The sequence below is a fragment of the Haliaeetus albicilla genome, chromosome 3 (assembly GCF_947461875.1).
Source record: "Haliaeetus albicilla chromosome 3, bHalAlb1.1, whole genome shotgun sequence".
NCBI classification, from domain to species: Eukaryota; Metazoa; Chordata; class Aves; order Accipitriformes; family Accipitridae; genus Haliaeetus; species Haliaeetus albicilla.
Window position 1 is genome coordinate 54,885,894 of NC_091485.1, and position 13,426 is coordinate 54,899,319.

The 13,426-nt window shown below is 37.5% G+C and overlaps 1 protein-coding gene across 9 annotated transcripts in view; it reads right to left on the bottom strand.

The window, feature by feature from the left end:
* The window catches only part of UBR5 (ubiquitin protein ligase E3 component n-recognin 5), a 94,580-nt gene that overhangs the window by 38,043 nt on the left and 43,111 nt on the right, over positions 1-13,426 (bottom strand). For 7 of the 9 annotated variants that reach the window (XM_069779809.1, XM_069779810.1, XM_069779807.1 and 4 more), the window contains exons 1-3: positions 10,833-11,038; positions 9,936-10,045; positions 8,264-8,376 (exon numbers count right to left, since the gene is read on the bottom strand). In XM_069779809.1, the coding sequence (XP_069635910.1) occupies positions 8,264-8,376; positions 9,936-10,045; positions 10,833-10,933 (324 nt within the window). In that variant the 5' untranslated portion in view covers positions 10,934-11,038. Of the gene's footprint in view, positions 1-8,263; positions 8,377-9,935; positions 10,046-10,832; positions 11,039-11,868; positions 11,987-13,426 lie in introns of those variants that run through there. The other 2 variants (XM_069779813.1, XM_069779812.1) reach the window with 1 other exon arrangement.

The following is a 13,426-nucleotide window of genomic DNA, read 5'->3' on the forward strand; positions in this document are numbered from 1 at the left end:
ACATTGAGCCTCTTACTTCTTTAAGTGCCCAATAGCTCTTGTACTACAAGAAACACTTTTTTTTTTTTTTTTTAAGAATTTTTAAAGCCTCTGTTGCAGAGTCTTAGCACTCATTCCTCAAGATGACTGTGCACAGTGGAAAAAAGGAAGTGTTGGTTTATGGGTCTATTACCTGTTCCTTACACTCGATGATAAATTTCTCCACTCAGTCCCTTAGGACTGAAGGATACAGACAAGTCTATCCAGACATACTTCATGAATCTGTGTCTTTCTCTGCCCCCCAATGAAATGGAAATTACTCAACCCCACACTGACACAGTCATTTCTGTGACTGTAAGCCTCTCTTTAGAGAGTTGCTGCCGAGCATATTTAATCAGAACTGTCAAAATAGGTTTCCTTGATATAGAAACATCTTATGCTATCACCAAACTGCAAGGCCCTTTGCATTTCCAATTGAGACCATAATTTTCTCAGAAGGAAAACAAAGCTAAGAGGGAAGGGGGCAGGGGGAAGGACAGACAATGTTTTAATTTTGAGTAGAAATAAGATCTTGGTATGCTCTGTCTTGATCAAAAGTAGATACAAGCAACTGTCAATCTTGATTAGGCCCTAATTTCACAGTAGTTTCTACACATAAAGTGCTTACAAAGCAGTATTAAAGATCTAGATGTAATCAACTTTATCTAAAACATCCCTGACAATAAAAATCAACTCTCAAATTTTCAAGATATTATAGGTTATAAGAATCCAGGCATTTCCATGTTTCTCCCAGTTTCTCTAGCTAGGTTCAGCCTATCAAGCATGCTAGAGAAAAGGATATATTGACAAATATGAAAGTATTAGCAGATTTTTTTTTTGTTACAAAGAGTATTGTGGATAGAGTCAGAGCACTTGTTCCCCATATGCTGAAACTTCACTGTAGTAGCAGAGTTCCTAATTCTAGTAGTAGAGCATCACTGATGGCCATAAGAATACTACCCAAAAATTTCAAAATTCAGACCTAGTCAAAAGATTCAGGAACATTAACTCTGATCTAGACAATACAAAGACAGATTTCTATTGAGACTTGCAATACAACACTCCAGACAAAAATCATGATTTGGTCAAAAAAAAAATTAATCAAGGTACTTTTAGATGTTTTTAAGGTAATCAGACTAACTCATAAGCCTGAAATCACATGCCAATGGTTCAACCACAGCTTTTAGTCTGACATGTAGGATTTTTATTATTATTTTTTTTAAGTAACTAAATGTTGCTACAAAAGCTTTGTAAATTTGGGCTGCTTCCAAACCCAGAAGATTCTAAAGGGTCAATGTCTAGCAGGGCATATGAAATCTTGTTTATGACATTGGATGTTTATGACATTTCGAGTTTATATCGGGGGGCAGGGAGGAGTGGAGGGAAGAAACACGCCTTAAGAAAAGGCACAGTCCCCAAATAATTAACATATCCTATCTTCATAATTATAAGTTTTCTTCTACATGCATTCTGGCTGCTCTTAGTGTTATCACCTACATCACTTTTCACTTACACCGCTTTTCATATGTTGAAAGAAATGCTGACAGTTTTTAAAGTGCTGGAACTCTACAGTGACTCTTTCAGAGTCCACATGCCAAATGTTTTTTTTCTTTCCCATTTTGTGGTTCAAGAAGAAAGTCATATATCTTTAAAAACTGGAAAATACGTTAATTAATATTTGGTTGAGAAGAAATTCACCTCTTGCAACTAGGAGCTTGAGTGAAACACAAAAAGCTCCAAAGCAGAAATGTGGTATAACGGGCTGGCACAAAACAAGATAAAAACCCAACATCAACACTCCCCTTTAATTGAAATTATGTAAGTCTGAATTCATTGAAAAATGCACTAAACAAAAATAAAATGCAAGAGCTTAAAGGATTTAGATGCTTTAGCCTACAGAAGTACTTACACTGTTCATACTGCTAAGGCAAAAATTTCATCAACTGGAAACAAGCGTTTTACAGAACTACATAGACAATGTTTGCCTTATTAGGACTAAACTAAAAGAAATTAACCAAAGGAATGAAAAAAAGCAAGCAACAAAATGGAAGTTTAAAGATTTTTTTCCAAAAGCAAAATACCTTTTTAGAGCCTTTTCAACCACAGGACAATGAGATCTGATCTTTCTTTTTAATGGAAGAAAAAAAATGAATTGATAAACTGAAAGGTGAACATATTTGTTACCTCCTTTATCCTTACTGTCAACCCACTGCCACACTCCTTTAAACCACAATGCCAAAGCACACTGATTGACAGAAAACATTCAAGAAAGTCCCTTCCTCAAAAGGAAATGGAGGCAGGTCCTGAGCCCCACTTCTCCTCCTCTGTTCCCTCTTACAGTTCTTTATTTAAAATCAAATTAACGATAGGCAGAGTAGCCTCTAAAAAGAACAAAGTTAACTACTAGCACTTGAGCCTTTCAGAAGCAAACCTGTTTGGATCCACTGGTAACCTGTAGAATCTTTCCCTCTCCAGAATCACCATATTCCCTCTCAAGACACAGCAGCAGACCACCAGGGAAAAATATATTTTTTTTTATTTCTCATCAAATCTCCTTGTTACAGTGGAAGAAATTTTAACATCACAGAAAAGGCTTCTACCTCTACTCTCAAAGTAGAGTGAGCATTTCCAAAGAAATACTGACACAACTTTTAAAATATTCAACTTTGAAGGATTAAAAACAGATTCCTGATAGGGATTAAGTAACTCTTCTGGGACTATATCCAGCCTGAGTTCTTTCAACTTATCCTTCTCATGGGAAGGCTTCAATCTCAGACAGAAATCAAACAAAAAAAAAAGTTCAAGTGACTGACTGAAATAACACAATACAAAGTACAAGTTAAAGAACAAACTACTCAAGTCCTAGGGATTTTGTGAAACATAAATTTGGATTGATAAGCTTTCTGGGCACAGGAACTGCAAAACTGGTAATACGCAGAAGTCTCACCTGATTGAGGATAACTTTGATGAACAGAAGCAGTTTGGGGAGGCCTTGGACACTGCCAATGGAAAGCCTCGGACCAAAAAGAACTGCAGCTGACAAAGAAATAAGCAGCTCCAGCCCAGGTTCCCTACCCTTTTGTCCTAACAGTGGTTCCAAATACCATTTAAGCCATTCCAGAAGAGGGGATCCAAAAGCTGATGTGGGTAAGTAGAATATCCCAAAGTGCATGAGATGGACAAAACCAGCCTCTATTCCTCTGATACCAGTGAGCAGTAACCGTGGTGGTGCATTCCCTCCCCTCTCTGGGCTGATCTACAAACTTGGGAAGTCTCGCTAGGCCTTAGCATAAGTGTAATGAGTTGGGCAGTTAAGCATCCCTTGACCGTATCAGGAACTCTTGCATGGCTAAGACAGGGAGTCGTGCTGACTGCTTCAAGGACTCCTGCTTCCCAGCCAAGGCGAGGGACGGGAGTAGAGATAATTTGTTCTCTCCTGACAACCTTGAGACATATCTGAGTCCTCTCCAAACCACCCTGGAGCATCCCGTATCTGAATCTTAACTCATTCTCTGACAGCCCTAGAGCCTTCCTTATCTGAAACATAACTCCTGCCTAATGGTACCAGCAAACCTGGAATTCCAGTAATTTGCTAACGACTAAAGCCAATCATCTCCCAAAGCTATAAGCAGCGGTACTAAGTGAGACCCTTTGAGCTCTCCTGGACCGCAGCAGGCTGCAACCAGTATCTCCCTCTGAGTGAGACGCCTCTCAGAGCTCACAAACTGAAAAGTTTGTGAAGATCGGAGGTCTGTTGCCAAAAGCCGACAAGACTTGGGCTGCTACTCTCTGGTCCTTGAGGCTCAACCTTTCGCCTGCTGAGAAACATGCTGAAGCATTTGACATGAACATTTTCACTGAACCCAAGGGGGATTTTTAACAGGTATCTCGCTTTTACTCGCTTATGTGTGTGTGTATATATATATCTATCTTAGTGTCTTTATGCATGTGTGTGTGCGCTAACCTAAATATTCTATAGCAAGGATATTACAAATATTGTTTTTCAAATCTGTACTTAAACTACTGTCTTGAACTTTATTCAACTGTGAATGAATCTCAGGCTGCTATTATACTCACAATCTCTTTAGATATAAACTATTGACGAAGTTGGAAACTAGGAGTTGATCCAGCCACACCTAGACTCCAACAGGAGTTTAGAAAGCAAGGGGGTCTCCTCTGAACCTTGTGACTCAACCAGAGGGTCTCCCCTACCTTTTTGCATTCCCAATCTCTGTACAAATCACGAGAAATCAATTCTAACTTGATTTTTCTTTGTATGTTTCTCTTTTACCCTACTGCATCTTCAGTCTCTGCATACATAATTTTAGTTTGATTCCGACTTAAATCTTCCTTCGTGCATTTCATCCATGTATTAAGTAACAGAGTGAACCTTGCCATCAAGTTCTGTGAAGTTGTGCTTATACATAAAATCCTACTAAATAATTTTTTTACCAATACCATTTGAGGTGATTAAGTGGTCTAAACTACTCCATTTTGCGACAGTAACAAAGGCTTATTTCAGCCCATTTCTTTTCTAAACTACACTGAAGACTCCATCAGATTTCTCACCAATGCAGACAACAGAAGAGACAAGTGCCAGGCTGTTTCATTCCATGAGTCTTCCATTAGGTGGATAATCTTATAATCATTACCTCCTCCATCTAATGACAGACTTGGAAGAATAAAGGCTTAGTTTTATTCCAAACCTACGAAGGATTTAAATTGAAATGAGATTGGAAGATAATATATTCCAAGGAGAAAGATGACTAAATCCAAGAGTTTATCTAGCAGACTTCCGCTTTCTTCATTTCTTTCAAGACTGCCCCGATGTAAGAATTTTTGCACTCTCGCCACACTCTCTGGTCATTTGTTGCTTTGGCACCACACGCAATCCACTTTTATGAAGCAGTGTGTAAAATGCTGGTTGTGCAATCTACTGGTATCAGAACAATCACGTGCAGTCACCTTAGATCTTAGCACTCAACTTAGGGGAGGGCTGTTACTATACCAAGATCAGGAAGAGCCCAGAGAGAAACAAGCATATTAGAACTTGACACCATCTACCTGTCCACCCTTCTACAAACAGAGCACTACAGTGGTCTTGGAAGGATTTTAACCAAGCACTTTTTGGAGACATCATGAAGTTGTTGTGTACATCCAAAAGTACAGAAACACAAATTTTCCACTAACAAAATTACTTCAGGAACACAGGCTGAGCATCAGTAAATCTGACCCCTTTCCTATCTCTAAAGTCTACCTCCTAAAGCCTAAGTGAACAATTCTTTTTTGCATAAAACAAAGACTTATGTAAATCTTTTTACAAGGTGGCAAACATTTTGACAGACACTCATGGCTAACACACTTTATTCTAAAGAATATAAATGTTCAAAATTTCAGATGCTCTTGCAGGTAAAAGGGCGGAAATAATTTTTTTGTTCCTTTTACTACTTCACACCTGAATCATTACATAAGACAAGATTTTTGGCCTCACAAATCAATTAGTTTAGTGCAATTGACTTCATGTTGTGCTCAAAAAAATCCACCAAATACCAGTGCATATTTCTCAAAGATGTCCCAATATTCACATGCTCCATGACCACGTATTTTACGTGATGACAGCACTCAGAAGCTAAGTGTTGCTCTGTTGACACCATGCTTTGTAACATCAAGTAACTAAAACTCCAAACAGTGCTTCAAAGCCTTTCCAATTTTCTGAAACACCAAAGGTAACAAATTCCCAGGTTACATAGGAATAGTATATTCTCATGCAGGATGAACATGCCACTGAGCCCATCCATACCAATACATCAAAGATGTGACTTTCTGGAACATCATTCAGTAAACAAAAGACCATGGAAGACCAGATGAAGGTCATCTTAAGACTCCAAACCTGTATGATTATGTTTTTGCAGACTGGACTGAACCTTTGTACACATTCAAATATTATTTATGCGCAGAACAGTCAGATTGTTCAGAATTCGAATCCTCTTTGTGCTTAATTCACCTCGCAATAAGCTAAATTACAAACATTACTGTTCAACAATGAACAACATTAGCTATTCTTGAGCCTGTACAACATTGCAAAGAGTAACCCTTCTGCAGATTGAGGTGCCTCCAGTCTTTTTCATACAATTGCACAACTGATCCAAATTACAAACAGAACATGTAACAAGGAATAAACTGTATTTGTCTTTAACCTGGGCACCACTAGGCAAAAATTTTTTTATGGTTTTGTCTGCTGGATCCTATCTAAACTCTGAAGTGTTACAAAACTGTAAAAGGAAAAAAGTAAACGACCATATACATCACTTGAAAGGGACAGCTTGCTTTCTGAAGAAAAAAAAAAGGCATCTTTGCCATAAATGACTGGTATAGAATAGAATAGCAGCAATAACTCTATTCAGAAGACAGCCCACTTACTGGTTTTAGCACTTCATGAAAATATCAACATATAAAAATTCAAGCTCTTCTATATTTATCATAGTAGTTCTTCTTGACACAGCATACAGACATCTTTACAACTGTATACAGAAATATTAAAACAGTCTCTGTCCTGAAAATTTTAGGATCTAAAACAGTAAGGACAGACAAGGACAACAAGGGCTTTCCCAATGCTGGTATGAGAGGCAAACAATGGTTTCAGCAACTTCAACTAGATCTCAAAACCTCATTTACAGAAACTGAAATGTTTCAATGAATTAAGTTGCTCCATACCCACTTTTGCAAAAATAATCTAAACTTGATAATGAAAATTCATTGTGAGCCTCATCCTTTCAAAGATACTGCTCAAGGCAAATCTTCCACACCTGCACAAGTAAACCTATTAGGGATGCAAGCAAAATAACTCTGACTAAATCCAACTGCCTTCTGTTGGACAGTTATTTCCTCTTCTGGTAACAGGTTTTTTTTAATCTTCTATGAGTCAAGTAGAAAGAATCCAATTTTTTCATTTTGTTGACGTGGTAGGTTGACCCTGGCTGGGTGCCAGATGCCCACCAAAGCCGCTCTGTAACTCCCCCTCCTCAACTGGACAGGGGAGAGAAAAACATAACAGAAGGCTCACAGATCGAGATAAGGACAGTTTAATAAAGCAAAAGCAAAGGTCACATGCAAAAGCTAAGGAAAAAAAAAAAAAAGATTTTATTCTCTACTTTCCATCAGCAGGCGATGTCCGGCCACTTCCTGGGAAGCAGGGCTTCAGTATTTGTAGCGGTTGCTCCAGAAGACAAACGTAATGCCCTCCCTTCCATCTCCCTTTACTTAGCTTTTATAGCTGAGCTGACGTCATACTGTATGGAATATCCATTTGGTCAGTTTGGGTCAGCTGTCCTGGCTATGTCCCCTCCCAAGATCTTGCCCAGCCCCAGCCTGCCGGTGAGGGGGGGCAGGGGGGGAATGTTGGAGAGACAGCCTTGATGCCGTGCAAGCACTGCTCACCAGTAGCCAAAACACTGGTGCATTATGAACACCTTTCTAGCAAACAATACAGAGCACAGCACTATGAGGGCTGCTATGGGGAGAATTAACTCCATCTCAGCCAGACCCAATACAGTGGAAAACCTTTACTGGCTTTCCTGTTGCTCTTATTTTTGAAAAGCATAGCAGAGAACTGTCTAGATGACAGTTCTAATCCCTCCTAATGTTGCACAACAATGTCAAAGGAGAAACGTAGTATTTTCCTCTATAGCACTCTTAGTCAGAGCAAAGGTTTGCTAGAGAGAAAATGAAAAAGTTATAAGGACCAAACAATCAGATTTTCTGGATTAATAAATAAAATAACTTCATAGTCATATTAATGAAGCACATAATTTCTAATCAAAACATTTCTGTTCTTTGGTTGCCAGAACATGAGACTTGCCCAAATGTTCAGCTGATGTGTATGTAGAAGTCAGTAACAACACCTGTAACTCTTCACAATCTCACTGGACATGTGGGAGCTATTGTTCAAGTCACCAAAAATAATCTTTTGGATAAAACCACATCTGCTTTACTTAATATTGTGGTCCAACTTAAAGTACCAGAATGTTATTTTTTAAGATTCATCACGTTTTATTCACAACACATTCAGTCTATTACTATCATTGTGTTATGGACAAATAAAAATGCAACAAAAGTCACGCTAGTCAGAAACATTCTCAAGCATCCCCAAAACTATGATTCTTTTAAACAGTTAGCTTATCTAAAAGGAAAAACATTTTTTTTTCTTCCTCTCCAAAGATGGTGCGAAAGTGTATTTTAGACAAACCTTGCCAACGGGAACATTTTTAACGTCTTCCACAAACACAACTTCCCTCAGAGACCACTGCTCTTCATTCACTTTCTCCTCCTCTTTTGGGGCAGGAGTAGATCGTCGTCGCTCTGAGACAAAAAAGTTATTACCAAAAAAACCCTTAAAATATTTAATCAAAGCATCCAAATGCAACAGTCAGTAAACACCAAACCTTTCCCCCCAAAAAGATTATCAACAGTCAAATCTAGACATTAACAAGAGGTTAACAAGAATATGACTTTAAAAGTGAGAGCCACCAAACAGTATACCACACCACTTTCATGTTTTTCCATGAAATTAGCACTAATAAAGCCTATCTGATAAACAAAGCAATTTTTAAGGACATTTAAGAAAAATAATTAGAATACAAGAAATTGTTTTGGCAGGGCTCAGATATTCATGCTGTAAGTAAAAAGGCTGACATTCTAAGACCCTTCACTCAGCCTGCTACAGTGCTTCATATCACCCTTACAAAAAGTCTGCTTGTCCACTATGTCTGAATTTTTGGTAAACATCTAGAAGTGTAGCAAACGAGGCAGAAAATAGCTATTTGGGCTAATAGCAATTGCAGTACAGTTAGATTTGCTGCAAAGACATTATCTGAACAGTAACTGTAGTACACTCAGGATCAAATTTAAATACATAACATGGCTAAATTAACACTGACAAGAAGAACCTTTAATCTCTTGAATTGAGTATACGGTATAATTAATATTATCAACATATTTAAAGGAAGAAGCAGAGAACTTCTAAACTAACTGTGAAGTTAACTTCAAACACTCAAGCAAAGTTATAGTCAGTGAAAAATTACAGTTGAAAACTGCAAAAAGAAGAAATCAGTAGCAAAAAACTCTACTAGTAAAATTAATTAGTACTGCAGATCTGAGCATACAAGATTCTCAGTCACTGAATGAGGCCATTTGATTCTCTAGGTGAATGCTTCTTAAAACTGCAGTATGTGAACAACAAGAAGAAAGAGGAGCAGAGAGAAGATTTCTTCAAATGATGGCCTTGTAATCAACCCTTTATAAATGTATAGGTTTAACGGAGGAAAAGATCAGTTACATGAATTCTAATGCAGCCTTTTAGGTTTTTAAGTACAACTTGTACTTAAAAGTACAAATTTTAAGTAAAACTTCTCTCACTGCTTTTGTATGTTAGTAAAGAATGTCTAGTTTTAGACATTTTATGTAATAGATGACGAACTACTGCTTTTTGCACGGAAGTTCACCTGCAAGGCAAGCTGTGCAAGAACAGCTTAATCTTAAAAGGAATTTTCCAAAACAAGTTCCAGCTTCTGGGCTGTAAAGAAACTCACTATCACATCGCAATAAAACATAAACAACTTTATCTCCAGACTTCCTCTTGATCACCTCCTGAAAGATACTTTTGATTCTGAGAACTAAGTGTTATGCTTGCTTAGATACACCTTACATCAAATAGTCACTGCTTATACTAATACATTTAAATTTAGATAGTGAATTGTCAGTGTTAAAGCCTATTACAAAAGCCTTTACATATATTGCAGTTCAGACTGAAAGACTGAAAAGCATTCTGAAATTAGTACAGAATCTTTGTAGAACTGCCTTTATGAAAACTTTTTATCTACACAAATATTTTATGTTACTATGAGCTACACATTACTTACTATATGGCATTGATGCACTGCTTGCTATTGAAGATGCATCACTACAAGTGGAAGCTGGGGATGGCGGAGGACCCATCTCGGTTTTCACTGGTTCCTGTTTGCTTTCAGGTCTAGAATAAAAGGTGTTACTTAGAATGAAGAAAGAAAAAGGTGCAACCTTTTCCGTGACAATGGACAAAGTGTCAGTGGATCCCAGCCACGTTCCTTTAATACTTTAATGAAATAACTCCATACTTGCAAACCACCATTCTAACTGACAAGGCTATATATCTGATGTTGGGAATGGTGCTATGCTGCTTAATCAGAGATTAGCATTATAACATTACCTGAGCACAGATACAATGTTACAGAAAATAAACATCCTTCCGTGTGCTTCATTTGAAGACAGGAAGAATTATTAGCATTATACAGTAACCCGAAACTCCAGAACTGCTAAACTTTTTCAAGCTTTTCTTGAAACAGTTTAAATCTATTTTAAGAAACATTTAACTGGCAATTGTGGACCCAATGACTTTTTAACACTATGGAAGGGCTGAAACAGGGGTCTCAATGCCATGAAGAAGGGCCTGAAAACAGTTAGTTCCGTAACAAAACCACTTTCAGTTATCCAAGTATAAAATCTTGGAAACTTTATGGAACACTGCAGGAAAGTCTTCATTTAATACTCCTTCTGCATTTCACATCTCCGTAGTGGTTTCACACAACTGAGATGCCTTTCCTGTGGTGAGAATTTCTGCACATTTAGCAGAGTTTACAAGAAAGCTAGAATCTTATAAAAAAGGCAAAAAGTTCAAACTGATAAAAATGTGACCTTCCTTCTTTTCAATTTTTAATCAATCACCAAGAGAATATCAAATAAATGTTCTGTGTGTATGCATGTGTGTTCTCAACACTTACTTTGCCTCAGTAGTTTTGCTAGCTTTCTCCATGTTTTTCAAGCTCTCAGGTGACCGAAGCTGAAATCGACAGCTGTCATTCATGTTCCAAACAGATTCCATTAACACACCCACTTTAGGAATTCCAGCACTGATTGAAAAAGCAACTGCTCCAGCATGATAGAGGGGGTTATTTCTTAAACACACCTACAGACAGAAATATTTATTTCTATGAGAACAATGGATTATACTGAGGGAAATCATATATGCATGCATTTTCTTGGTGACATATGTAGTAGTCAAAAAATAAGAAAACTTACAGAACTAGATGAAGAGGAAAGTCAGCATGACTTACTATGCACTTTGCTAGGAAAAAAGAGGCTGTTGTGCAATTCACACCTGAAACCAACAGCTTTAGCAGTGCAACTGTTTAATATGTAATATTTAGATGCTCAACCACAGAAGGAACAATTCATCCAATAATAAAGACTCATCCCAGAGTTGATTAGAATGGATTGGGAACCGAAAGAAATGTGCTCCCTGGGAAAGAGCTGTTTTGTCTCGTACTAGTTCCAATACTAATCACAAAAAGAATCCTACAGCTCTGTATCAGCTATTAACCTTTTTGGTAAAGGCTTCAAACCAAAGGCCTCTCTCACTGCATAAATAAATCAATTTCAGACTCTTATACTGCAGGCACTTAAATGACAAATCATTTACAAAGCTATGTGTTCTATTGAGAATCATACTTATGCAATTACTTTCTCTCAAAATACAGAATCAGTAGGTAAGTTATAACAGAATATTTTGTATGAGTACAGCTTGTTCCTCCATGTTTGCAGCAGTAATTATAGTAGTAAAACAACAACAATACTAACAGGACACATCAATTTACAGTCATATAATTAAAACATGCTATTTTAATTCCATATTATTGATAGAACTTTCGTGCATAACAAGAACAGAACCTAATTTGTTTTATTCTGGTTTTTTGAAGGGCAGGCTGTAAGCTCATCATATAGCACTGTAAAAATGCCACTTGTGACAGTTGCACTTGCCTGTGTTCCAACGGTTATATTTGGCATAGAGGAGATACCAGCACTAGACTTCGGCTTTTTATTTTTTGCTCTGGCCTTTTCTAGCATTTTCTTCCTTTGGCTGAAAGGAACTACACCCCTGTGGAAAAACGCATATTATTTTTTAAAAGGCTATGAAAGAAATATTTTGTTTATAACTTTGAAAAGTTTATTCCTTCTGCTTAATGTAGTCATCAAACATACAAGTCTGTGTGCCACCTTCTCCAAAATTTCAAAGCACTGTAGAAATGACATCTTTTTCTATATTCACCTCCACTTTCCAAATTCATCTCAACTGGCCGATTTATTGGTGGGAGGAGGAAGAGGGAGAGCACGTAAGATATGTCACTGCAAAATGGCTTTCCTTCTAGTCCAAAATGCTGCAAGACCTCTGTCACAGACGGTACAGTCCAGCCACAGCTTTAAAGTCGTGGGTTGTCCCCTCTGAACTTGAGGATATCTTTCCCATGACTAGTGATAATTTCCAAAATTTGCAGTTGCTGGGGAAGAGGATAAGCTTTTTTGTTTTTACATTCTAAAAGCCTCACTTTCTCTCTGCGGACACAGCTGAAGGAGTCTAGGACCCTTAAGACAGACTTAAGCTGCAAGAGGGGAAAAAAGGACAATTCTTTCATAATTGGATCCACTCAGTTTAGCTGAAAATAACGCCTACATACACAGCTAAGCATGCTTATTATTTTGATACTTCATGTTTTAGTCAGTGGGTTATAGAGTTAGATGCTTTTATTTGAAAACCTTCACATTAAGGAAAACATAAAAAGCATCAGTCCTGTGCAACACTGGAAATTGAAATCCTGTCTAGTGTACTACAGACCATTGTAACTAAAGATACCAATAGTAACAGAAGCTTCTGTCTACATCAATCTGATTAACATAAAATCACCACTGCTGACATTTAACCCCTCCCAAAAAGGACATGTCGGTTACTAAATAAATTGCTTTCAGAGATTACATATAAATGCTAATAAGTCTTTTCATACATTGCACCGATTATTCCAAAAGCAGTAAAGATGGCAGGTTCTAATAGCCACATATCTCCAGTGTTATGGCTTATTAGTTTCTATGCTAAGAGTAATTACTCTAACTGAGGTATGTCAGCTGTGACATATCAAAAGGGCCAAGAATCAGAGCGTTGCAATTTTGAGATTTGGGACTAGAAGTTAAAATAAAATACGTCTGTGTTTAAGATGCAATTCTACTTAAATATCTTCCAGAGAGTTATCAGAATTTAATGAGAAAGCTGTTTCAGGAATCAGTTTTCAATGCTCTGATTTCTAACTCATCATCAAGTATTTAACTCATGCGTGCCTAAAAGCTACTTCAGCTTCGGGCATGATATGTAACGCAACAACTCCTGACACACTGACAAGAAATAATGCATGCTGACAATGCATTAGTAATCTTCAATGAATTCGCTCAAATTAGAAATTAATTTCAGAGCTCTTCTGGGAGTGTTATTTTTGAGGGTTTGGGGCCTTTTTTAGTTTAGGGGGTTTGGGGTTTTGTTTTGTTTTGTTTT